Raw genomic sequence first — 27,500 nt, forward strand, 5'->3', positions numbered from 1 at the left:
GCACTGACAGTCATGGATCAGGAGTGTCAAAGCTACCTAACATATCAACAAAGGTCTGGTTCACATTTTATCTTCATCCAAACAACATTTTATATACAAACATAAGGAGAGGGATCTCTTTCTAAAAATCCAGTCACGCAGGATGCAGAAACCTTTGATGTCCTAGAGGCAATTTTCACCATTGTGTTTCCAACTATATTCCTCATATCTGACCTTAGACTAAAAATGTATTCAATGTCTCCTATTGTGAGATGTTTGCCTGCTGATCCTCTCGTCTTTGTTTGTGGATTTCAGATTTACATCTAAGCAAAATACCAGGTCGTAACTGTGAAGAATAATGTCATAACGACCTAACATGGTGAAACCATCCATCTATCGCACGTGAAATTTAACAATAGGAGGTCGGGGTTATAAATACAGGCTGCCCAGAGAATTTTCCTTAAGGAGATCTTCTTCCCTTTTCAGAAGATGGTGACCTTAGTTGTAGTGTTTGTTCTTATACAAGCAACATTGACCAATAGTTGGTTTATTTCCGTTGGTAATGGTGGGCCATGGGGTAATTGGGGCACTGCAGAAACATGTACTTCTGGGTCCAGTGCCAGAGGATTCAGCTTGAAGGTAAGTCAACTTTCTGTCTTATAAAATTACTTTGCAATCATGTTTTTGCCGCTTTTCTGTTGGAGGTAATCTTCTGCCCTTAATTTCTTGTCCTCTTTCATGAAACTATGTCTATGAGGACTTACATTCTTCCAAATCAATTGCCCCGCACCCTTATTTCCTAGGTGGCCTGTGTGGACTGTCTCTCCAGGAGAAACCTGCTAATCCACAGGCCTTTATAGCTCCTATTTGGGACCATCTATACCTAAAGTCTTGCACTATGCTGGTCACGGCAGGTACACCTCTTTCTGACTCACTTGAATGTTTCCTAATTGCCTAGCTAGCTTTACATACAATGTGAGCTGCCACCTCACTTACTGCTCATTCTTTAGGAACTGCTGCCACTACAAGCACAATGATGAATGCAGCCTAGCCCGATTCTGACAATTCTCCTGTAGGCTCCTCAGTTCCAGTCTCTATCCGGTGGATCCTTCCAGCCTCTCTCTATGTCCTCCGGTCACTGCCTAGCTTGGAGTCCTAGACCCTCTGTCAGTTTGTTTTGATCTGGGAAAATTTCCAGCCCTGTCAGAGTCCCAATCAGTATAGCTGACGTGTCTATCTCTGACAGCAGCGTCCTCCGTCGGGTTGCTACATTTCCAACCCAAAAATAACGACCTGGTTGACATGCATAAAAAGGTGTGGTGGTTTGGGGCAGTAGCTTCACACGGAGAGTGTTTTTACAATTGGTGTTTTAATGCCTTTTAGATTAATACTGAGCGATCCCCACCCCACACTGCCTCCTAAATACTATTGGCTCACACCCAGCACCACATGAAAATAGTACCATAGGCTTTGCCCCATACAAACAGTGCCACACATAGTGCCTTTGTAGAAAGTGCCACTCGAAGTACCCCCTTTAGACAATGAACACACAATGCCCACGGTAGACAGTGTCAGACAGTGTCACACACAAAGTCCCCTGTAAAAAGTGACACACACGGTGCTCCCTGTAGACAATGCCGCACACATTTCCCCCTGTCGAAAGTTTCACACACAGTGACCCCTGCAGACAGTGTCGTATAGAATGCCCCCTGTAAAAAGTGCCACGCACAGTGTCCAATGTAGACAGTGCCAAACAAAGTGCCATCTGTGGCTAGTGCCCCACACAGTGTCATCTGTAGATAGTGATACACAGTGCCTTGTGTAGATAGTGCCCCACACAGTGCCCACTGTAGTTAGTGCCCTACACAGTGCCATCTGTAGACAGTGCCCCACACAGTGCCATCTGTAGATAGTGTCACACACACACACGTTCCAGTGGTCAATTACAGGCCTCGATTGGATGCTGTGGTCACGTGAATTATGTACGTGGCAACATTGCTGCAGGACCGACGGGGACCATGCAAACGTCGGCAGTGTAGGGACTGGGGAATTTAACATGTGAATAATCTTTTTTAATATTTAAAAAAAACTGACTGCCGTTACTCAAAGATGTTGCGTTAAGCTCCACCCTGGTGCTAAGCTCTACCTATAAAACAGCGCCAGACTGTGCATCCGAGTGCCTACAATTTAGATAGGGTCAGCAAGCCAACCATTCCTTGCTAGACCCGCAAAGGAACAGAGTTAAATAAACATAACGTCAGCACCTACTATACACAGTGCAATATATACATGGCCAGAGTGACCACTCCTTCTCCAATAATGTCATTACAGTGGCTGGACTCACCACTGACTGGACACCACCTAGTGGGGAAAATACACAAATCCAGCAGATAACAGTAAACAACAGCACATCTTAAAGGTATAGTGCACCATTATACTTGCATACTTTACAATGCCACAGAGGGCCCAAAATACAATAAACCATGTACACCAACATTTCTCTCTAACTTGGGTATATAACCCCCCTTACAATTGGAGCAGAAAGATATTCTGCTCCACTACTATCTCCTTGACACTAAGCGCTGATGTCTATGATCAGTACAGAGGAACTTGGGGAAGAAATGAGTATCGTCTTTAAAGGACGAGTGTCGCGAAAAAAAAAAAATTTATATCAATTTGCTTTTAGTGTTTTATTTTAAAAATAATTATTTATTTGTGTGTTTTACTTTTTTTTATTTTTTCACTTTTTCTTGTCCATGGGGGCTGCCATTTTCTTTTCCATCTCTGTATGTGTCGATTAACGACACATACAGACATGGAATATGGCACATACAGTCCCATAGTGAATGCAAACGGGGCCCGTTCCATCCACTATGCTGTACGCCGTCTGTGTGGGAACGGCGCATGCGCCGCTCCCACACAGCCCAAATTGAAGGTCTTCGGTCCAGCGACATCCGGCGCCATTTTCTTGTGGACCGGAAGCCGCGGCCGGACAGTAAGATTACTACTTCCGGTCGCGGCTTCCGGACTTGTGCACTTGGAGCGGAGGGAGCAGACGGAGCGGACGGACCGGAGTGAGCGGCGGCGGCAGGAGCAGGTAAGTTAGGTCTATGTATGTACGTGTTTTAGTGTGTGATTACTACTGTATGTTAACCTACTACACTGTGTGTTATCTCAAAAAATGGCGACACACAGTGTAGGAGGTTTGACCGTTCAATCCCCTCCTTTCTCCTGGCACTAGCCAGGATAAAGGAGGGGGGATTCTGTGAGCTCACTAAAGCGAGTGAGTTTTCTCAAATTTTGCAGCATAAAGCAATGTGGTTGCTTTACCACATGCCAATGCTGCAATTTTGGGAATTGCTCCATCTAGTGACCAGCACTGGGAAATGTTATAAATTAGAATCTAATTTATAATATTTCCTGACTGGTGAAAAAAATTAAAAAAAATTAGGACAATGTTTAATCACTTATACACTAACTGTTAAGCTAAAAAAAAAAATTCTAGCGACACATTCCCTTTAACCAAAAAACCCTTAACTGCCCTACCCCACCAGGGAGTTTACCAATAAAAGATTCGCTGTGCTATACCACCAAGGACTTTACCAATGACCCCTTGTCTGCCATAGATAACCAAGAACTTTAGCAATAATTTCACTGCCCTAGACCCCGAAAGGCATTACCAATAACCCCCTTTCTGCCATAGACCACCAAGGACTTACCAATAACCCATTCCCTGCCATAGACCACCAAGGACTTTACCAATAACTTCACTGCCCTAGGCCCCCCAAGGACTTTACTAATAACCTCCTTCTCTGCCCTAGACCACCAACGACTTTACCAATAACCCATTCTCTGCCATAGACCCCTAAGGACTTTACTAATAACCCCCTTCTCTGCCCAAGACCACCAAGGACTTTACCAATAACCCATTCTCTGCCATAGACCACCAAGGACTTTACTAATAACCCCCTTCTCTGCCATAGACCACCAAGGACTTTACCAATAACCCATTATCTGCCATAGACCACCAAGGACTTTACCAATAACCCATTCTCTGCCATAGAACACCAATGACTTTACCAATAACATCCCTGTCTTTAACAATAACATCCCTGTCTTTAACAATAACTGTCTTTAACATCCTGGGACTTTAACAATAACCCCTTCACTGCCCTAGACCACCAAGGACTTTAGCATTAACCCCATTATTATTCAGGCATTGTATGGCAGTATTATTTTAAATACCTTAGGGCAGTTTCATTGCATTAATGGCTATGTAAATCTTTGAAGGCAATTTTTTTTTAAAATATATCAATGTTTTATTTTATTTTGAACAAGTTTTACATTAGGCTTTGTTAATCCTGATGGATTTGGCTTTTGACCCAAGATACCTAGAAGCTGTATCTCAAAATGTTATTTTTTTATATAAAACCCAGTGTTATATGGGCACTATAAGAGCATTATTTGAATATGTTATGGAGGTATTATTTAGACATTGTACAGCTTAAGTTTTGGGAACTGTGGGGGCATTGCATATATGAAATGTACATGCAGATTTTGAAATCACAAAAATAAAAATGGCAAATGAAGGAGCCCATACATTGCTTGTTGCCCATGGCCCCATTTTCTATAAATCCAGCCCTGTATAACAATTTTTTTAATGTTCCTTATGCTCGTGAGATGTCTCTATTTTTAGGTGGAGGGTCCCCAGATATCTGAAGATAACACAGCTCTGAAGAGAAGCAGACTATTTTTGCATTTTGTGGGGAATATATGGGCATTATATGTAACTATCAGTTGTACACTTTATGGCGGTATTATTTAGATTTTTTATGGCATATTTTTTTGGGCACTGTGTGGAAGCATTATTTAGGTATGTATTAACTATATATGCGTCGCCTCTTGTGGATGGCGTCATCACTATATCTGGTATCATCACAAGTTTCATGTGGGGCATTCTTCGCTTCCAAATCCATCTCCACGTAAGATGCACACGGACTTGTATGGTACTGACTGTTTTTCTAATTCAGCGACGTGGTAGTGTGTATGTCTGAACTGCTAACGTCCAGAGGCCGCAGCGACTTTCTCCTGCAATTTGTCCTTCACGGGGATCCTTCCAATTTTCCAATCTTCCAAATAGGGGGAGTATGCGGCACTATCTACAGGGGAGTATGTGGCACTATCTACAGGGAGGTGTGTGGCATTATCTACATGGGGTGTGTGTGGCATCATCTACAGGGGGTGTGTGTGCCATCATCTACGGGGGGTGTGTGCCATCATCTTCAAGGGGTTAGTGTGGCATCATCTATAAGGGGTCTGTGTGGCATGTACAGCAAGGTTATGTGGACTCACCTACAGGGGGCTGTGTGGCATCATCTAAAGGGGGTGTGTGTGGCATTATCTAAAGGGGCTGTGGCATCATCTACAGGGGGTCTGTGTGGCATGTAAAGGGGGTGTGTATGGCATCATCTACAGGGAGTGTGTTTGGCATCATCTACAGCGGGTCTGTGTGGCATCTACAGGGGCCATGTGGAACTATATACAGGGGGTAGTGTGTGGCATCATATACAGGGAGTAGTGTGTGGCAAAATCTACAGGGAGCAGTGGGTGCAATATCTACAGGGAGCAGTGTGCGGCAATATATACTGGGGGCAGTGTGGAGCACCATCTACAAGGGGCACTGAGTGTGGCACTATCTACGCTGGTTTTTACGCTACCAGTAGTGGTCAGCACATATCGCCTAGCCCTAGTGATAAAGTGAGATATCAACTGCCTGTAAACAACCAGATAACCAGAAACATACCGGCCACCATAGTAGTTGTCAGCCAAATAAGTGCAGACATTTTGTTTGTTTTTTTGTATGCAGAAATTCTGGAAAGCCACTCCCACTAGCCACACCTTCCGAATAAACCACACACCCATAAGACACACCCACAAAATATACCACACCCTAAATGTCCCTGGAAAAAAAAATTCCAATGTTGGCAGCTATGCAACATCTGTTATTTGTTGCAGGTTTTACCATTGAATAAAATAAGGAAAACCCGCAACAAAAAAATCAGCAATTACGCAAATACAATTGACATGAAGTGGATTGAAAAACCACACCACAGGTCAATTTCTGAGTGTATTTTTCCGCTCAGCATTTACAAAGCATTTGTTCAAATCTCATCCACTTACGTGTGAACCCGACCCTACAGTGATTTGGCAGCAGTAGTTTTTTTTTTTGGATGGTGTCTTCGTGCCTCGTGTTTTGCGCACACGTGATATTGAGATGTTGTTTTGTACTTTGTATTTTTGATACATTAATAAAGTGATTTAGAATTGTTTGCATTGTGTTGTCCTTTATGATTACAGGTATGGGAATATGTGCCCTGTATTTTAATAGTAAGGTATAAGAATTTTCTAGATGTCCCGTAACCTCATGAGATGTCTCTATTTATAGGTGGAACGTTTTCAGGGATCTGGAGATGATACAGCGCTGAATGGAATCAAACTATATTGTTGTAAGCCTGGAAGCAGAACTCCCATAAACACAATCACCTCGACAGTTTCCGAGTAAGTTCGACTGGTAACAGATCCTGTCTCGGGGGTCACGTGATTAGAGAATGTGCTAAATCACATGATACAATAAAATATCTCTAATCTGGCAACCAACACTCCAGAAATCCTAATAATTCAGCGTAGAACATAAGTAGTGCCATACCTGATCCAGTGATCGGCTGATCGGCTGTAACTGTGTCCAATGAGGGTTTGTATAATATAAGTAAATATAAAGACCTACATTATGTATTTGGGGATGAGATTGTTTTATAATATTGTCGCCATCTGCTGCATGTGTCAGGACGTTGCTATCAATGCCGCCACCTATACGCTTCAGCATCCTCAGCCACATAATATTAATATACAATAGACGCCAGCTATGTCCAAGTGAAAAAGTTACAGTCTAATTGTCGGGTATAATATTACTGCGCAAGGCTAAATGATCACAGCCGACCTGCCGGCGCCAATCAGATCCCTGCCACCATATGTATATACAGTATATATTTGTATGTGAGTACAGTGAAGGAAATAAGTATTTGATCCCTTGCTGATTTTGTAAGTTTGCCCACTGTCAAAGTCATGAACAGTCTAGAATTTTTAGGCTAGGTTAATTTTACCACTGAGAGATAGATTATATAAAAAAAAATAAAAAAAAATTACATAGTCAAAACTATATATATTTATTTGCATTGTGCACAGGGAAATAAGTATTTGATCCCCTACCAACCATTAAGAGTTCAGCCTCCTCCAGACCAGTTACACGCTCCAAATCAACTTGGTGCCTGCATTATAGACAGCTCTTACATGGTCACCCGTATAAAAGACTCCTGTCCACAGACTCCATTAATCAGTCTGACTCTAACCTCCACAACATGGGCAAGACCAAAGAGCTTTCTAAGGATGTCAGGGACAAGATCATAGACCTGCACAAGGCTGGAATGGGCTACAAAACCATAAGTAAGACGCTGGGTGAGAAGGAGACAACTGTTGGTGCAATAGTAAGAAAATGGAAGACATACAAAATGACTGTCAATCGACATCGATCTGGGGCTCCATGCAAAATCTCACCTCGTGGGGTATCCTTGATCCTGAGGAAGGTGAGAGCTCAGCCGAAAACTACACGGGGGGAACTTGTTATTGATCTCAGGGCAGCTGGGACCACAGTCACCAAGAAAACCATTGGTAACACATTACGCCGTAATGGATTAAAATCCTGCAGTGCCCGCAAGGTCCCCCTGCTCAAGAAGGCACATGTACAGGCCCGTCTGAAGTTTGCAAATGAACATCTGGATGATTCTGACAGTGATTGGGAGAAGGTGCTGTGGTCAGATGAGACTAAAATTTAGCTCTTTGGATTTAACTCAACTCGCCGTGTTTGGAGAAAGAGAAATGCTGCCTATGACCCAAAGAACACCGTCCCCACTGTCAAGCATGGAGGTGGAAACATTATGTTTTGAGGGTGTTTCTCTGCTAAGGGCACAGGACTACTTCACCGCATCAATGGGAGAATGGATGGAGCCATGTACCGTCAAATCCTGAGTGACAACCTCCTTCCCTCCACCAGGACATTAAAAATGGCTCGTGGCTGGGTCTTCCAGCACGACAATGACCCGAAACATACAGCCAAGGCAACAAAGGAGTGGCTCAAAAAGAAGCACATTAAGGTCATGGAGTGGCCTAGCCAGTCTCCAGACCTTAATCCCATCGAAAACTTATGGAGGGAGCTGAAGATCCGAGTTGCCAAGCGACAGCCTCGAAATCTTAATGATTTACAGATGATCTGCAAAGAGGAGTGGACCAAAATTCATCTAACATGTGTGCAAACCTCATCATCAACTACAAAAAACGTCTGACTACTGTGCTTGCCAACAAGGGTTTTGCCACCAAGTATTAAGTCTTGTTTTCCAAAGGGATCAAATACTTATTTCTCTGTGCACAATGCAAATAAATATATATAATTTTGACAATGTGATTTTCTTTTTTTTTTTTTATATAATCTATCTCTCACTGGTAAAATTAACCTAGCCTAAAAATTCTAGACTCTTCATGTCTTTGACAGTGGGCAAACTTACAAAATCAGCAAGGGATCAAATCCTTATTTCCTTTACTGTATATGTGGTGTATATGCATCCAAAATGTTGTATTCAATAGTCAGAGGTGCAGCTATGTTCTCCAGCACCCGGGGAAAAGATTCAGTTTGGCACACCCCCCCCCCCCCACAACTTCTTTCCCGACATCTTCTTTCCCCTCGCCATGTTTAATTTCTCTACCAATCGATGAGGTGTCATTTTTGTTTTTCACATGTGCCTGACTAAAACAGATTGTATAACTGGGGCTAATGAGACTATATGGTGAAATAACAAATATCCCCCTCTTGTAGATAGCTCTACACAACTCCCTGTAGATAGTGCAACACACCCCACTAGTAGTTAGTATTATACACACACTCCCTTGTAGATAGTGCCACACGCCCCTTGTAGATAGTGCCACACTTCCCCTTGTATATAGTGCCCCACTCCCCCCATGTAGATAGTGACTGTCACGTTGGGTACGTGGACCCACTGGGCCGTACAGCCTTGGCGGTATGGCAGCTGGCCAACTGGGCGCAGGTTAAAGTCTAAAGTTCGTATAGGGTACCTGTGGCAGCTCGGATAGTAGCAAGACAGGCTTGGCTGGGAATAGGCCGCAGGCAGACATCAGGCGTGGTGAAGCAGGACAGGCGTAGTATACAGCACAGCACGACTTTGGCTCAGCACAGCACTTGACCAGGATAGCACGGGATACAGGTAACAGGAACACTGGAAAACACTAGGAGACCATCGCATAGACAAACTTAGGGTACGACAACAATGCTCAGGCATAGAAGCAAGGGGCTGAACACCTCTTAAAGTCCAGGGCACTCATGGGCTGATACTTCATTAAAATCCCGTGAGCGCGCTGCCCCTTTGAGAGCGGACACGAGCGTGCTTGCCCACCCTACGTAGATAGTGCCACACAGACCCCTTATAGATAGTGCCACACATGCCTACTTGTATATAGTGCCACATTCCCCTGTAGATAGTGCCACACAGCCCCTTTTGTAGATAGTGCCACACAAATCCCCCTGTAGATATTGCCACAAACCGCTCCTTGTAGATAGTGTCACATTCTATAGATAGTACACACACAGCCCCCTGGTAGATAGTGCCACACAAAGCCCCCTGAATATAGTGACACACACACCCTGTAGATAGTGAAACACAGCCCCTATTTTAGATAGTGCCACACCCCCCCCTGTAGATAGTTTTACACTCGCCCTATAGATAGCGACACACAGACCCCCTTGTAGATAGTGCCAAACAACCCCCTCGTAGATAGTGCCACACACACATACTTGTAGATAGTGCAACACAGCCCCCTTGTAGAAAGCGCCACACAAAAAGTCCCCTGTAAATAGTGACACACCCACCCTGTAGATAGCGACACACCGCCCCCTTGTAGATAGTGTCACACACCCCTCCTTGTAGATAGTACCACATTCACCTATAGATAGTGCCACACATCCCCCCTGTAGATAGTTTCACACTCGCCCTATAGATAGCGACACACAGACCCCCTTGTAGATAGTGCCAAACAACCCCCTCGTAGATAGTGCCACACACGCATACTTGTAGATAGTGCAACACAGCCCCCTTGTAGAAAGTGCCACTCAAAAAGCCCCCTGTAGATAGTGACACACCCACCCTGTAGTTAGCAACACCCCCCTTGTAGATAGTGTCACACACCCCTCCTTGTAGATAGTACCACATTCACTGGTAGATAGTGCCACACAGCCACCTTGTAGACACTGCCACACAGCCCACTTGTAGTTAGTGCCACACTCCCCCACTTGTAGATAGTGCAGCATTCCGCTGTAGATAGGGCCACACAAAGCCCCCTGTAGATAGTAACACCAAACCGCTCCTTGTAGATAGTGCCACATTCCCCTGTAGATATTGCCACATAGTCCTCCTTATACACAGATCTACACAATGCCCCCTGTAGAGAGTGCCACACGCGCCCTGTAGATAGCGACACACAGCCTCCTTGTAGATAGTGCCACACACACCCTTTGTAGATAGTTCCACACCCGCCCTATAGATAGCGACACACAGCCCCCCTTGTAGATAGTGCCAAACAACCCCCTCGTAGATAGTGCCACACACCCATACTTGTAGATAGTGCCACACATCCCTACTTGTAGATAGTGCAACACAGCCCCTTTGTAGAAAGCGCCACACAAAAAGTCCCCTGTAAATAGTGACACACCCACCCTGTAGATAGCGACACACAGACCCCTTATAGATAGTGGCACACACCCCTACTTGTAAATAGTGCCACATTCCCCTGTAGATAGTGCCACACAGCCCCTTTTGTAGATAGTGCCACACAAATCCCCCTGTAGATATTGCCACAAACCGCTCCTTGTAGATAGTGTCACATTCTATAGATAGTACACACACAGCCCCCTGGTAGATAGTGCCACACAAAGCCCCCTGAATATAGTGACACACACACCCTGTAGATAGTGAAACACAGCCCCTATTTTAGATAGTGCCACACCCCCCCCTGTAGATAGTTTTACACTCGCCCTATAGATAGCGACACACAGACCCCCTTGTAGATAGTGCCAAACAACCCCCTCGTAGATAGTGCCACACACACATACTTGTAGATAGTGCAACACAGCCCCCTTGTAGAAAGTGCCACTCAAAAAGCCCCCTGTAGATAGTGACACACCCACCCTGTAGTTAGCGACACCCCCCTTGTAGATAGTGTCACACACCCCTCCTTGTAGATAGTACCACATTTACTGATAGATAGTGCCACACAGCCCCCTTGTAGACAGTGCCACACAGCCCACTTGTAGTTAGTGCCACACTCCCCCACTTGTAGATAGTGCAGCATTCCGCTGTAGATAGTTCCACACAGCCCCCCTTGTAGATAGGGCCACACAAAGCCCCCGGTAGATAGTAACACAAACCGCTCCTTGTAGATAGTGCCACATTCCCCTGTAGATATTGCCACATAGTCCTCCTTATAGACAGAGCCACACAAAGCCCCCTGTAGAGAGTGCCACACGCGCCCTGCAGATAGCGACACACAGCCTCCTTGTAGATAGTTCCACATGCCCCCTTGTAGATAGTGAAACACACCCCCTGTAGATAGTGCCACACACACCCTTTGTAGATAGTTCCACACCCGCCCTATAGATAGCGACACACAGCCCCCCTTGTAGATAGAGCCAAACAACCCCCTCGTAGATAGTGCCACACACCCATACTTGTAGATAGTGCCACACATCCCTACTTGTAGATAGTGCAACACATCCCTACTTGTAGATAGTGCAACACAGCCCCTTTGTAGAAAGTGCCACACAAAAAGCCCCCTGTAGATAGTGACACACCTACCCTGTAGATAGCGACACACCGCCCCCCTTGTAGATAGTGTCACAAACCCCTCCTTGTAGACAGTACCACATTCACCTGTAGATAGTGCCACACACCCCCCTTGTAGATAGTTTCACACCCGCCCTATAGATAGCGACACACAGACCCCCTTGTAGATAGTGCCAAACAACCCCTCGTAGATAGTGCCACACACCCATACTTGTAGATAGTGCAACACAGCCCCTTTGTAGAAATTGCCACACAAAAGCCCCCTGTAAATAGTGACACACCCACCCAGTAGTTAGCGACAACCCCCTCCTTGTTGATAGTGTCACACACCCCTCCTTGTAGATAGTACCACATTCACCTGTAGATAGTGCCACACAGCCCCCTTGTAGACAGTGCCACACAGCCCCCTTGTAGATAGTGCCACACACCCCTACTTGTAGATAGAGTAGCATTCCCCTGTAGATAGTTCCACACAGCCCCCCCTTGTAGATAGGGCCACACAAAGCCCCCTGTAGATAGTGACACAAACCGCTACTTGTAGTAGGTGCCACATTCCCCTGTAAATATTGCCACATAGTCCTCCTTATAGACAGTGCCACACAAAGCTCCCTGTATAGAGTGCCACACGCACCCTGTAGATAGCGACACACAGCCCCCTTGTAGATAGTGCCACACACCCCTCCTTGTAGATAGTGCCACATTCCCCTCTAGATAGTGCCACATAGCCCCCTTGTAGGCAGTGCCACACATCTCCCTTGTAGACCGTGCCACACAGCCCTCCTTTTAGATAGTACCCAACACCCTTGTAGATAGTTCCACATGCCCCCTTGTAGATAGCTCCACACCCGCCCTATACATAGCGACACACACCCCTCCTTGTAGATAGTGCCACACAGCCCCCTTGTAGAAAGTGCCACACACCCCTACTTGTAGGTTTTGCAGAATTCCCCTGTAGACAGTGCCAAACAGCCCCCCTTGCAGATAGTGCCCCACAAAGCCCCTGTAGATAGTGGCACACCCACCCTGTAGATAGCGACACACCACCCTCCTTATAGATAGTGTCACACACCCCTCCTTGTAGATAGCACCACACCCCCCTTGCAGTTAGCGCCACACGCCGCCCAAACTGCCCATATGATGATCCGCCATTGCTGGGACCCCATTATTTGCTAGAACTGGGGACCTCGATCTCACCACTTGCCATAACCAGGGACGGCCCTAGGATAGATGGCGTCCTGTGCGAAATGAACTTTCAGCGCCCCACCATATCATTAAAAAAATGCCCCATAAAAAAATTATAATGCCCCTTTAGTGCCCCCATACAGTATAGTAATAATATTTAATAATATAATATATTACAACCCCTTCAAGGACCGAGTATTTTGTCCTCTAATTGTGCCCACAGTGTTATGCCACCTGTAGTACCCCTACACAGTATAATGTCCGCTTAGTGGCCCCTACACAGTATAGTGACCCCTGTAGATTTTGCCATATAGCCTCCCTGTAGACAGTGCCATAATCCCCCACCTCCTTTTTGTAGATCGTACCATACAGGCCCACCCACCTCCCCCTTGTAGACAGTGCCATACAGTCTCCCACCTCCCCCTTGTAGACAGTGCCACCAAACAAAAACAAAAATTGTACTCACCTAGGCCCCGTTCCCATGACGAACTTAGCTGCTCCATGACGGGACCCTGTAGCCTAGTACAGAGTTTCCCAATCTTTTCAGACTCGAGGCAGCACTGGAAAAATAAAATTTCCTCAGGGCTCCCCTACCAAAAATTGTTTTGAGAAAAACAGAAAACGGCTAAGAAAAAGCACTACACTCATAGGGTATGTTCACACACGTTTTTTGTAAGGCAAAAAAAATCTGCCTCAAAATTCCTTCAGCAACTGACAAGTACGCAGGAAAAAAAGCTCAAAACGAGCGCCGCAGGTATTTTCTGCCTCCTATTAATTTCAATTGGAGGTCAGAGGCAGAAACCACTTGAAGACCATCAGTCCCCAACTCACAGTAAAATGTCCATCATCCCCCCACTCACAGTAAAATGACCATCAGCCCACCACTAACAGATTCCCCCTGTAGGTAGCGCCACACAGCCCCTTGTAGGTAGCGCCACACAGCTCCTTGTGGGTAGCGCCACACAGCCCCTTGTGGGTAGCGCCACACAGCCCCTTGTGGGTAGCACCAGACAGCCCCCTTATAGGTAGCGCCAGACAACCCCCTTGTAGGTAGCGCCAGACAGCCCCTTGTAGGTAGCGCCAGACAGCCCCCTTGTAGGTAGCGCCAGACAGCCCCCTTGTAGATAGCGCCACACAGCCCCATTGTAGATAGCGCCATACAGTCCCCTTGTAGATAGTGCCACATAGCCCCCTGTAGATTGTGCCACCCAGCCCCCTTTAGGGAGCGCCGCACAGCCCCCTGTAGGGAGTGCCGCACATCCACCTGTGTCACGACGCAGGGTGGGGACCCACTGGGCCGTACCGCGTAGCGGAGTAGCAGCTGGCCAACAAGGTACAAAACAATGTATAGTTCAGAACGGGTACCTGAGGCAATGTAGACAGTAGCGGGAGCACGACTTGACTTTCACAGCAGGTGAGGCCGCGGATGCAGCGGGAAGACACAATGTAATGATAGGGGTAGGGAGAAGGACAAGTGAGCTCTAATCTACCCGCCACTCTGTCCCTGCCTACTTGCAACGACCCGCACCAGGCGGCGGGGTACAACTGGGCGGCGGTCCCTACGCTCAGTAAGTGCACGAGACAAACAGACAAGGGTAAACAAAGCTAAGGGAAATGGGGCAGTTGCCCACGGCAACACCGTGAGCAACAAGAGAGGTAAACGAGCCGAGTCAAACCAGGAGTGTACGAGGTACCAAACGCAGAGCAGGAGAGTAGTCAATAAGCCGGGGTCAATATGGAGCAGGATCAAATAGTCAGAAGCTGTAGCTGGGCCAGGAAATCACACGGGAAGAATCACAAGCAAGGAGGAACAGGAAAGGCAGGTATAAATAGACAGAGGGAGGGAGCTAGCTGAGTCTGGCCAGGCTGCGATAGGCTCTCCCACTCCTAAGTCTGCCAGCCTGAGTGGTGGAAGCTGGAGTCAGTCTCAGAGACATAGACTCAGGTGAAGACTGATTACCTATGGAAGTTAACCCCGAAGCTGTGCCTGCCAGATCATTTACAGTACCCCCCCTTTTATGAGGGGCCACCGGACCCTTTCTAAGTGGACCTGGTTTATTGGGGAAACGAAGGTGGAACTTCCTGACCAATACCCCTGCGTGAACATCCCGGGCGGGTACCCAAGTCCTCTCCTCAGGCCCGTATCCTTTCTAATGGACCAGGTACTGCAGGGAGCCTTTGGACCATCTTGCTGTCCACAATCTTGGCCACCTCGAATTCCACCCCCTCAGGGGTGAGAACGGGAACAGGAGGTTTCCTCGAGGGAGCCAAGGAAGGGAAGCAGCATTTAAGGAGGGAGGCATGAAACATGTCGTGTATTCGAAAAGATGGGGGCAACTCCAGTCGGAAGGAGACAGGATTGAGGACTTCAATGACCTTAAATGGCCCAATAAACCGGGGAGCAAATTTCTTGGACAAGACCTTAAGGCGCAAGTTCCTAGACGATAACCACACCAGATCCCCGACCATAAACAAGGGGTTAGCAGAACGTCTTCTATCAGCCTGAGTTTTTTGTATGCTCTGGGACGCCTCTAGGTTCTTCTGAACCTGGGCCCAGACTGTGCACAGTTCCCGATGAACAACCTCTACCTCGGGATTGTTGGAACTACCAGGTGAAACGGAGGAGAACCGTGGATTAAACCCAAAATTACAGAAAAAGGGGGAGACCCCTAACGAGTTACTGACCCGGTTATTAAGGGAAAATTCGGTGAGGGGAATGAATGAGACCCAATCATATTGACAGTCAGAGATAAAACACCTTAAATATTGTTCTAGAGATTGATTAGTCCTCTCGGTTTGGCCATTAGTTTCAGGATGGAAGGCAGAGGAGAAGGACAGATCAATCTCCAACTTTTTACAGAAGGCTCTCCAAAACAATGAAACAAATTGTACCCCTCTGTCCGAAACAATATTGACAGGGACCCCATGGAGACGCAGGATGTGTTTGACAAATAAGGTAATTAACGTCTTGGCGTTGGGTAGTTTCTTGAGGGGCACAAAGTAGCACATCTTACTGAAGCGGTCTACTACAACCCACAACACCAACTTGCCTTGAGATGGAGGCAAATCGGTGATAAAATCCATGGAGATATGGGTCCAAGGTCTCTGGGGAATGGGCAAAGAACGTAGTATCCCGCTGGTCGGGACCTGCGAGTCTTGGACCTAGCACAAACCTCACAAGCGGCGACGTAGGCCTTAACGTCTTTAGGCAACCCAGGCCACCAATAGTTTCTAGCAACGAGGTGTTTGGTACCCAGGATGCCTGGATGACCAGATAGTGTGGAGTCATGATTTTCCCTAAGTACCCTTAGCCGGAACCGCAGGGGAACAAACAGCTTGTCCTCAGGATGGTTCCCGGGAGCTGAACCCCGATCAGCCACAATTTCTGAGACTAAATCAGAATCAATAGAAGAAATGATTATACCAGGCGGCAGAATACAAGCAGGATCTTCCTCCGAAGGGGGGCTGGCCATGAAGCTACGCGACAGTGCATCGGCCTTAATATTTTTAGACCCAGCCCTATAGGTAACCAAAAAGTTGAATCTGGTAAAAAATAGCGCCCATCGAGCTTGTCTCGGGTTAAGCCTCTGGGCAGATTCTAGGAAAACCAGATTCTTGTGGTCGGTAAGGACCATTACCTGGTGCCTAGCCCCCTCCAGGAAGTGGTGCCACTCTTCAAATGCCCATTTAATGGCTAAGAGTTCGCGGTTGCCAACATCATAGTTACTCTCAGTGGGCGAAAACTTCCTGGAGAAGTAGGCACAGGGACGGAGATGGGTGTGGGACCTGGTACCCTGGGACAAAACAGCCCCCACTCCCACCTCGGATGCGTCAACTTCCACGATAAATAGCTCCATTTGGTTGGGCTGAACCAGCACAGGGGCTGAGATAAAGCACTTCTTAAGGACCTCAAAAGCCTGCACAGCCTCAGGAGGCCAGTGGAGGAGATCAGCACCTTTGCGAGTGAGGTCCGTAAGAGGCTTAGCGATGACCGAGAAGTTAGCAATAAATCTTCTGTAATAATTAGCGAACCCCAAGAAACACTGTAATGCCTTCAGGGAGGCAGGTTGGACCCATTCCGCCACAGCCTGGACCTTGGCGGGGTCCATGCGGTATTCATGAGGAGTGAGGCTTTGCCCCAAAAATGGTATCTCCTGTACCCCAAAAACACATTTTTCGGTTTTCGCAAACAGTTTATTTTCCCGAAGGACCTGGATAACCTTCCTGACATGCTCAATGTGGGAGGACAAGTCCTTGGAAAACACCAGTATGTCATCAAGGTACACTACAAGAAATACCCCAGGTAATCCCTTAAAATCTCATTTATGAAATTCTGGAAGACCACAGGAGCATTACACAACCCAAAGGGCATGACGAGGTATTTGAAATGACCTTCGGGCGTGTTAAACGCAGTCTTCCACTCATCCCCCTCTTTGATGCGGATAAGGTTATTCGCCCCCCGTAGATCAAACTTAGAGAACGATTGGGCCCCCTGAACCTGATTAAAGAGATCAGGAATCAGAGGAAGGGGATACTGGTTCCTTACAGTGACCTTATTCAAGTTACGGTAGTCAATGCATGGCCTAAGACCACCATCCTTCTTCCCTACGAAGAAGAAGCCAGCACCTACCGGAGAAGTAGAGGGGCGAATGTAACCCTTGGCCAGGCATTCCTGGATATACTCTCTCATGGCTTCACGTTCGGGACAAGAAAGATTAAATATCCTACCCTTAGGGAGCTTAGCTCCTGGTACCAATTCGATAGCGCAATCGTATTCTCAATGAGGAGGTAACACTTCGGAGGCCTCCTTAGAGAAAACATCAGCGAAGTCCTGCACAAACTCAGGTAGCGTGTTCACCTCCTCAGGGGGAGAAATAGAATTAACAGCAAAACATGACGTCAAGCATTCATTACCCCATTTGGTAAGCTCCCCAGTATTCCAGTCAAACGTGAGATTATGCAACTGCAACCAGGGAAGGCCTAAAACCAAATCGGACGATAATCCCTGCATCAAAAGTACAAAGCACTGCTCCAAATGCATGGAGCCAACAAGGAGTTCAAAAACAGGGGTATGCTGTGTAAAATAACCATTAGCAAGAGGAGTGGAGTCGATACCCACTACCGGGACAGGTTTAGGCAAATCAATCAAAGGCATAGCTAGAGACATAGCAAATTCCACAGACATGATATTAACAGAAGACCCTGAATCCACGAAGGCACTGCCGGTAGAAGACCTACCACCAAAAGAGACCTGAAAGGGATGCAAGATTTTATTACGTTTCATATTTACGGGAAATACCTGTGCGCCCAAGTGACCTTCCCGATGATCACTTAGGCGCGGAAGTTTTCCGGCTGCTTATTCTTACGCCTAGGACAGGTGTTCACTTGATGCTTGTCATCCCCACAATAGAAGCAGAGACCATTCTTCCTGCGGAACTCTCTACGTTGTCGGGGGGACACGGAGGCCCCGAGTTGCATAGGTACCTCTGAGTCTTCCGTGGAAGAGTGAAGCAACGGGACCTCGGGAGGCATCATGGGGGAGTCAGAGGGGAAAACACAAAAACGTTCAAGTTGTCGTTCCCTGAGACGTCGGTCAAGTCGTACCGCTAAAGCCATAACCTGGTCTAGGGAGTCAGAAGAGGGATAGCTAACTAGCAGGTCTTTCAGGGCGTTCGACAGACCCAACCTAAACTGGCACCTTAAGGCAGGGTCATTCCACCGAAAAGCTACGCACCACTTCCTAAAGTCAGAACAATACTCCTCAACAGGTCTCTTACCCTGACGTAAGGTCACCAGCTGACTCTCGGCAAAGGCAGTCCTGTCAGTCTCGTCATAAATGAGTCCGAGAGCAGAAAAGAAACGATCAACGGAGGAAAGTTCAGGGGCGTCAGGAGTCAAGGAGAAGGCCCACTCTTGGGGCCCTTCCTGGAGCCGGGAAATAATTATACCCACCCGCTGGCTCTCAGAACCTGAGGGGTGCGGCTTTAAGCGAAAGTAGAGCCTACAACTCTCCCGAAATGTGAGAAAATTCCTCCGGTCCCCTGAGAACCGGTCAGGCAACTTGATGTGGGGTTCAAGAGGAGAGGTGAGGGGCACTAACATGGTAGCGTCAGGCTGGTTGACCCTGTGAGCTAGGGCCTGGACCTGTAGGGAGAGACCCTGCATTTGCTGAGCCAGGGTCTCAAGGGGGTCCATAGTGGAGACAGGGACCAGGGTAGACTAGGTAAGGGCTTGTGATTATGTAATGATAGGGGTAGGGAGAAGGACAAGTGAGCCCTAATCTACCCGCCACTCTGTCCCTGCCTACTTGCAACGACCCGCCCTAGGCGGCGGGGTACAACTGGGCGGCGGTCCCTACGCTCAGTAAGTGCACGAGACAAACAGACAAGGGTAAACAAAGCTAAGGGAAATGGGGCAGTTGCCCACGGCAACACCGTGAGCAACAAGAGTGGGAAACGAGCCGAGTCATACCAGGAGTGTACGAGGTACCAAACGCAGAGCAGGAGAGTAGTCAGTAAGCCGGGGTCAATATGGAGCAGGATCAAATAGTCAGAAGCTGTAGCTGGGCCAGGAAACCACACGGGAAGAATCACAAGCAAGGAGGAACAGGAAAGGCAGGTATAAATAGACAGAGGGCGGGAGCTAGCTGAGTCTGGCCAGGCTGCGATAGGCTCTCCCACTCCTAAGCCTGCCAGCCTGAGTGGTGGAAGTTGGAGTCAGTCTCAGAGACATAGACTCAGGTGAAGACTGATTACCTATGGAAGTTAACCCCGAAGCTGTGCCTGGCAGATCCTTTACACACGACTTGAGTTTCACTTGTAGACACGATAGCACGGAATACAGGGTACAGGCAGCAGGAACGGGTAACACTGGGAACTGGAAAACACTGGGAGACCATTTGCAAAACAGACTTAGGTATACAACATTGCTCAGGCAAGGAACTAGTAGGCAGAGCCCTTTATTATAGTCCAGCAGCCTTTTGGGCTGATAATTGATAGATGACAGCTGGACGCGTACTGGCTCTTTAAGTCCGTACACGCGCGGGCGCGCGCGCCCTGCGGGAATCAGTCCAAGGACCCGGAAGACAGTGCCGGCGTCTGCCTGGATGGAGCGGACGCCGAGAAGAGAGATGTCCATGGCCGGGATCGTCAAGGGGTAAGTCTGAACGACGACCCCCGGCTATAGACGTTACATTATCCCCCCTCTTACACCCCCTCCGCTTCGGGCCAGAGCGGGAAAGAAATTTCTTCACGAGGACAGGAGCATCGATGTTATCCTCTGGCTCCCAAGACCTCTCCTCTGGACCAAATACCCTCCAATCTACCAAGTAAAACGTCCTGCCTCCTACTTTCTTGGTGGCCAGGATCTCCCTCACTTCGAAAGTTCCGGATGAACCGCCAGGAGTCCTGGAGTAACGTTTCAGGACCACGGGTTTCAGCAAGGAGATATGGAAGGGGTTAGGGATCTTGAGGGTAGGAGGCAGCCGAAGCTTGTACGACACAGGATTGATCTGTAGTAGAATCTCGAAGGGTCCAAGGAACCTGGGAGCAAACTTGCAAGATGGCACCCTCAGCCGGATATTCCTGGAAGACCGCCAGACCTTTTCACCTGGAAGAAACTGGGGAGGTTCTCGTCTTCTTGTGTCTGCCTTTCTCTTCATGCAGTCCACCGCCAGCAGTATAGAAGATCGCGTCTGTTGCCATATCTGCAGAAAATTCCTGAAGGTAGAGTCGGCTGCAGACACCTGAGACATAGTAGAGCCGGGCAGGGGTATTCGAGGATGTTGGCAGTAGACTATGGAGAACGGACTGGAGGTGGTGGACTCACTGGTATGGTTATTATAAGAGAACTCCGCCCACGGGAGCAGCTGCACCCAGTCATCATGTCGTCTTGAGACAAAGTGCCGCAGATAGTTCTCCATAATTTGGTTAATCCTCTCAACTTGTCCATTGGACTGAGGATGGTAAGCTGAGAAGTCCAACTTTACACAGAGTAGGCCGCAGAGTGCTCTCCAGAACTTAGAGGTGAACTGGACCCCTCGATCCGAGACAATATGCAGGTGTAATCTGTGCAGACGGAAGATGTGTTGCATGAAGAGATCAGCCAGTCGAGCGGCAGAAGGCAGGCCAGTCAGGAAAAAAATTAGCCATTTTAGAAAAACGATCCACCACCACCCAGATCACACTGCATCTCGCAGAGAGAGGCAGATCTGTGACTAAGTCCAAAGCAATATGCCACCAGGGGGCATCGGGCACAGGCAGTGGTTGGAGCAGACCGGCTGGTCTGGAGTGGGCAACTTTGTTTGCTGCACACAACGTACAGGAGGAGACAAAGTCCATGACGTCTTTGGGCAGCATAGGCCACCAGAACTGATGGGCAATTAGGTCTCGGTTCTTACGGGCACCCGCGTGACCTGCCAACTTGGAACTGTGACCCCAGCGAAGGTTTGTCCTTCGCTGGGGTCACAGAGATGATATAGCTGAGATGATATAGCCCTGAGATGATATAGCCCAGGAAGAGTAGGGACTTCTCTTGGAACACGCACTTCTCTGCTTGGCATAAAGTTGATTCTCCCTTAATCTAAGCAATACCTGGCGGACATGGCCCTGATGAGTCACAAGATCTGGGGAAAAAATTCAAGATATCATCGAGATACATCACAACACAGACATAGAGGAAATCACGAAAAATGTAATTCACAAATTCTTGAAATACTGAGGGAGCATTACACAGGCCGAAGGGCATGACCAAATATTCATAGTGTCCATTACGTGTGTTGAATGCAGTCTTCCACTCTTCTCCCTGACGGATACGGATTAGATTGTAAGCCCCCCGCAGGTCAAGCTTGGAAAAAAATTTCGCTCCCCATATACGATCAAAGAACTCCGAAATCAACGGCAAAAGGTACCTGTTCTTCACCGTGATCTGATTGAGACCTCAGTAGTCAATGCAGGGTCGAAGGGATCCATCTTTCTTTTTGACAAAGAAAAACCCGGCTCCGGCCGTGGATGAAGACTTTCGTATGAAGCCCCTCTCCAGATCCTCTTTAATGTAGGCTGACATTGCAAGGAGAGAGGGTATACTCTACCCCGAGGAGGGGACGAATCAGGAACCAAGTCAATAGGACAATCGTATTCTCGATGTGGTGGCAATGTCTCTGCCTCTTTTTTGTCGAAGACATCAGCAAACTGAGAATAACAAGGCGGCAACCCTGTCAATGACTGATGCGGAGAAGGCTGGGATGGATGGACATGACCCAGACAGCGGTTTAGACACTTGGGGCCCCACTCAAGAACCTCTCCAGAGTTCCAATCCAGGACTGGGGCGTGAAGACGGAGCCAAGGCAAACCCAGCAGCACGGGGTTGACGGCTTTGGGCAGGACATACAGGGAGATGAGCTCAGAATGAAGAGCTCCCACTTGGAGTCTCAATGGCTTGGTCATAGACAATACCGGGTCAGGCAAAGGCAGTCCATCTACCGAGGTAACCCTCAATGGTCTCCCCGGCAAAACAGTAGGCAACTGAAGAAGATCTACAAGGTCTTGACAGATGAAATTGGCTGCGGAGCCAGAGTCCAGGTAGTTAGAGACTGGATGAGGTCTCTCGCCAGCGACGATGGTCACAGGAATAAACAGCTTGGAAGAGAGTTCTCTCCGACCAATTTCCAGGCATTGGGGTTTCTTTGGCATCTGGGAACACAAACGCACGACATTGCCAGCGAGGCCGCAATATAGGCAGAGTCCAAAGGTGCGCCTGCGCTGTTTTTCTTGATCAGACAGTTTAAGTCGATCCACCTGCATCAGAACCTCGGGTGCAGCAGAAGAACAAGGCAAGAGGGGTTGCTGGAAGTTGGGCGCCAGTCTAGGAAGCCGTTTCTTCTGTAGAATCTCTTGGGATCTCTCTCTGAGCCTTATGTCCACATGGGTAGCCAGTAGAATTAGATCATCCAGGGCAGCTGGGAGATCTCGAGCAGCCAGTTCGTCTTTGATCTCAGGCGATAGGCCATGCCAGAAAGATGCGACCAATGCCTCATTGTTCCAGGACAATTCTCCTGCCAGAGTCCGGAACTGGATGGTGTATTTGCCCACGGAGGCGTCCTCCTGACGCAGGTTAAAGATAGCAGTGGCTGCCAATGAGGCTCGTCCAGGCTCCTCAAATACGGAACGGAAGAATCGCACAAACCCCTGGACGTCTCGGGTCTCAGGTCCCTGTCGTTCCCAGGTTGGATTTGCCCATGCCAGGGCCTTGCTGGTGAGTATGGATATAATAAAGGCGATCCTGGCTCCGTCCGAAGGAAATGCTCGGGCGTGCAGAGTGAAGTAGATTTGGCATTGATTCAGAACCCCCTTCACAAACTTGCGTCTCCATGGAACAGAGGTGGCAATGGCAACAAGAACCGAGAGTCCGAACTGGGGCTGCCAGGAGGTGTAGCAGGAGGATCAATCGGAGGAGCTTGAATAGGAGTGGTGACGGAAGTAACTATCGCACCTAGATGCTGTGCCATGGTGCCATGCAGTCTAGTACCACAAAGAGTTGATCCTGTCGTGCTTGCAGATCCTGCAGGTCTGCCTGCATGGCTTGGGAGGATGACAGGCTGTTGACTTGGCCAGCGGGGTCCATGGCCTGAGCGTATTGTCACGGTGTGGGGTGTGGACCCACTGGGCCGTACCGCGTAGCGGAGTAGCAGCTGGCCAACAAGGTACAAAACAATGTCTATAGTTCAGAGCGGTTACCTGAGGCAATATAGACTTTAGCGGGAGCACGACTTGACTTTCACAGCAGGTGACGCCGCGGATGCAGTGGGAAGACACGACTTGACTTACACTTGTAGACACGATAGCACGGGATACAGGGTACAGGCAGCAGAAACGGGTAACACTGGGAACTGGAAAACACTGGGAGACCATTTGCAAGACAGACTTAGGTATACAACAACGCTCAGGTAAGGAACCAGTGGGCAGAGCTCCTTATTATAGTCCAGCAGCCATTTGGGCTGATAATTGATAGATGACAGCTGGACGCGTACTGGCCCTTTAAGGCCGTACATGCTCGGGCCCGCGTGCCTTTCGGGAATCAGTCCGAGGACCTGGAAGACGGTGCCGGCATCTCCCTGGAGGGAGCAGACGCCGAGAAGAGAGATGGCCGGGCCATGGGCCATGGCCGGGATCGTCAAGGGGTAAGTCTGAATGACGACCCCCATCCATAGACGTTACACCCTGTAAGGAGTGCCACACAGCCCCCTGGTAGGAAGTGCTGCAAAGAACCCTGGTAGGGAGTGCCACACAGCCCACAGCCCACTGGTAGGGAGTGCTACACAGCCCCCTGGTTGGTAGTGCCCCACAGCCCCCTGGTTGGTATTGACCCACAGCCCCCTGGTTGGTAGTGCCCCACAGCCCCCTGGTTGGTAATGCCCCACAGCCCACTGGTTGGTAGTACCCCACAGCCCCCTGGTTGGTAGTGCCCCAAAGCCCCCTGGTTGGTAGTGCCACACAGGCCCTGGTTGGTAGAGCCACACAGCCCACAGCCCACTGGTAGGTAGTGCCACACAGCCCACATCCCCCTGGTTGGTAGTGCCACACAGCCCACAGCCCCCTGGTTGGTAGTGCCACACAGCCCACAGCCCCCTGGTAGGTAGTGCCACACTGCCCACAGCCCCCTGGTAGGTAGTGCCACACTTCCCACAGCCCCCTGGCTGGTAGTGCCCCAAAGCCCCCTGGTTGGTAGTGCCCCACAGCCCCCTGTTGGTAGTGCCCCAAAGGCCCCTGGTTGGTAGTGCCACACAGCCCACAGCCCCCTGGTTGGTAGTGCCACACAGTCCACAGCCCCCTGATTAATAGTGCCACACAGCCCACAGCCCTCTAGTAGGTAGTGCCACACTGCCCACAGCCCCCTGGTATGTAGTGCCACACTGCCCACAGCCCCCTGGCTGTTAGTGCCCCAAAGCCCCCTGGTGCCACACAGCCCACAGCCCCCTGAATGGTGGAGCCACACAGCCCACAGCCCCCTGGTAAGTAGTGCCACACAGCCCCCTGTTTGGTAGTGCCACACAGCCCACAGCCCCCTGGTTGGTAGAGCCACACAGCCCCCTGTAGGTAGTGCCACACAACCCACAGCCCCCTGGTAGGTAGTGCCACACTGCCCACAGCCCCTGGTAGGTAGTGCCACAATGCGCAAAGCCCCCTGGTTGGTAGTGCCACACAGCCCACAGCCCCCTTGTAGGTAGTGCAAGCACTACAAAATTATCCTGATTGCTGGCGGGCAATAGACATTTCAAAAAAGGACAACTGTGCAGGAGCACACAAAATACCCAGCTTTCCCAGCTATCAAATAAATGTGTGGAAATAAACTAAGATATATATTTTATTTAGTCTAGCTAAAGGATTAATCCTTTTAGCAAGATTAAATAAAAGTTATATCTTAGTTTATTTCCACACATTTATTTGTTAGCCAGGAAAGCTGGGTATTTTGTGTGCTCCTGCACAGTTGTCCTTCTTTGTAGGTAGTGCCACACAGCCCACAACCCCCCTGTAGATAACAACCCCCCCCCCCTCTTCCAGTATAGATAGCACCACTGTAGCTCCCTGACAGAGTGGAATCCCCTTGTGGCCGTGGATTCCGCTCCTGGAGCGCTGCTTGATGTCTCTGTCCATATATGGACAGTAACATCCGGGAAAACTCCTGAAGCGGAATCCCCGGTCACAGCGTTGCAGACTCTATGACCGTCGATTCCACTCCAGGAGAAGCTCCTGTCGTCTGTGTCATTGGCTTCTCCTGGAGTGGAATCCCCGGTCATAGAGTCTGCAACGCTGTGACCGGGGATTCCGCTTCTGGAGTTTCCCCTGTTGTCACTTTCCATATATGTACAGAAACATCAAGCAGCACTCCAGGAGCGGAATCCCCGGCCACATTGGGATTCCGCTCCTTCAGGGAGCTACAGTGGCGCTAGTAGATAGCAGAGCAGGAAGATACCTCCCTGCTCTGCTATAGTGCCGTCGCTACTGCTATAGCAGGCGCAGCAGCTGCTAGCGTTGCCACCACACGCATACCCGGTGTGGCCGCTAGCAGCCGCTATGGCTGCTACAGCGGTAGCGGCGAACACTAAGTGAAAAAGCGCCCGGGTGGAAAGGTGACTGCAGTTAGTGTGTATCCCCGCTGGTAGTTGCAATGGCGCGGGGATACACACACCCGCTGGCGCCCCTCTTGCAGTGTGGCGGCTGGCACCCTGTGCGACCGCACTGGTCGAACGTATCTAAGGCCGGCCATGGGCATAACTGTGGCAAGGAGGAGTTTAAATGGAGTGGTGATCGAGCATGTTCATTGCTGCTCCATATAAAGTCTATGGAAAGGAGCACATAACTCTGACCCCCAGTAGTCGGGCCACCACCAATCTAAGATGTATCACCTATCTAGTGGATTGGGGATAAATGTTTTTGGAATACCCATTTAAGCCTGTGGTCTCCAACCTATGGCCTTTCAGTTGTTGTGAAACTACAGCACCTAGCATTTGCTGACAGCAGCATGCTGGTAGTTGTAGGATGGGGCTATTGGATCACATTTAAATGTATTCTCCTTTACTGACGAGTGTCCCAATAGTGCCCAAAGTGTCCCATATTATCCTTGTCAATATTTTTGTCTATCCTCTTTGAACAGTCTTTTCGGTCTTCTTCTCGATCTTCTCATTGATCTTCTAGCAGTCTTCTACTCAATTTTTTTCTCAACTAGCATCACCTTTTTGGCCCAAATCTTATTGTCGCTGGACCCATGTCATGTGGCCACCACCTCGTATGGACAATGTTTGGTGGCTTTTCTCCTCTAGGGACCACAAGGAAGGAAAATTTTCTAAATAATTATCTTTTCTCCATAGGTGGGGGGACTGGACTAACATATATTGGTGTCCTAATGGGAATCTCATCAACTTTTCCTTACGAGTTGAGCCAATACAGGGTTCTGGAGATGACACAGCGGCCAACAACTTGATGATGCAATGTTCAGATTCCAGCTATCTAACTGGAGAGGGAATGTCCTGGGGAGATTACGGAGGATGGAGTGGAGTTTGTATAAACGGTATTTGTGGTATCAAAACCAAAGTAGAAGGAAATCAAAGAGGTGGAGATGACACCGCTCTCAATGATGTCCAGTTTGAATGCTGTTAATTCTTCACCCTTCACCAGCCACAAACCGAATGAGATAAAATTGCCTTATAAATGTTGGTAATAAACTTACCATTATTAAAGAGACATGTACATGTTTTTTATTATTAAACTATCATACGTTGTACTGTGCCACATAGCACCTGTGACGCCCCCTATAGGGTCAGCATAGTAATCACTATAAAGCAGAACGACATGTACCATTGTCCCCGTCATACAGAATTATCCA

The 27,500-nt window shown here is 48.6% G+C and overlaps 1 protein-coding gene across 1 annotated transcript; it reads left to right on the forward strand.

Annotated features, from left to right (window-relative positions):
- Positions 1-307: 307 nt before the first annotated feature.
- Positions 308-27,354, forward strand: LOC142682185 (vitelline membrane outer layer protein 1-like). The gene is made up of 3 exons (XM_075847309.1): positions 308-618; positions 6,425-6,537; positions 26,986-27,354. The coding sequence occupies exons 1-3, from the start codon at positions 469-471 to the stop codon at positions 27,272-27,274; spliced, it is 552 nt and encodes a 183-aa protein (XP_075703424.1). The 5' UTR covers positions 308-468; the 3' UTR covers positions 27,275-27,354.
- Positions 27,355-27,500: the final 146 nt, after the last annotated feature.

Source organism: Rhinoderma darwinii, assembly GCF_050947455.1.
Source record: "Rhinoderma darwinii isolate aRhiDar2 chromosome 3 unlocalized genomic scaffold, aRhiDar2.hap1 SUPER_3_unloc_11, whole genome shotgun sequence".
Classification (NCBI taxonomy): Eukaryota; Metazoa; Chordata; class Amphibia; order Anura; family Rhinodermatidae; genus Rhinoderma; species Rhinoderma darwinii.

What these genes read in the sequence shown, in the direction of transcription:
- LOC142682185 (XM_075847309.1), top strand. Translation starts at nt 469, where the DNA reads ATGGTGACCTTAGTTGTAGTGTTTGTTCTTATACAAGCAACATTGACC. An exon ending in CCAGAGGATTCAGCTTGAAG is followed by an intron (nt 619 to 6,424) that starts GTAAGTCAACTT and finishes CTCTATTTATAG; the next exon opens with GTGGAACGTTTTCAGGGATC. An exon ending in ATCACCTCGACAGTTTCCGA is followed by an intron (nt 6,538 to 26,985) that starts GTAAGTTCGACT and finishes TTTTCTCCATAG; the next exon opens with GTGGGGGGACTGGACTAACA.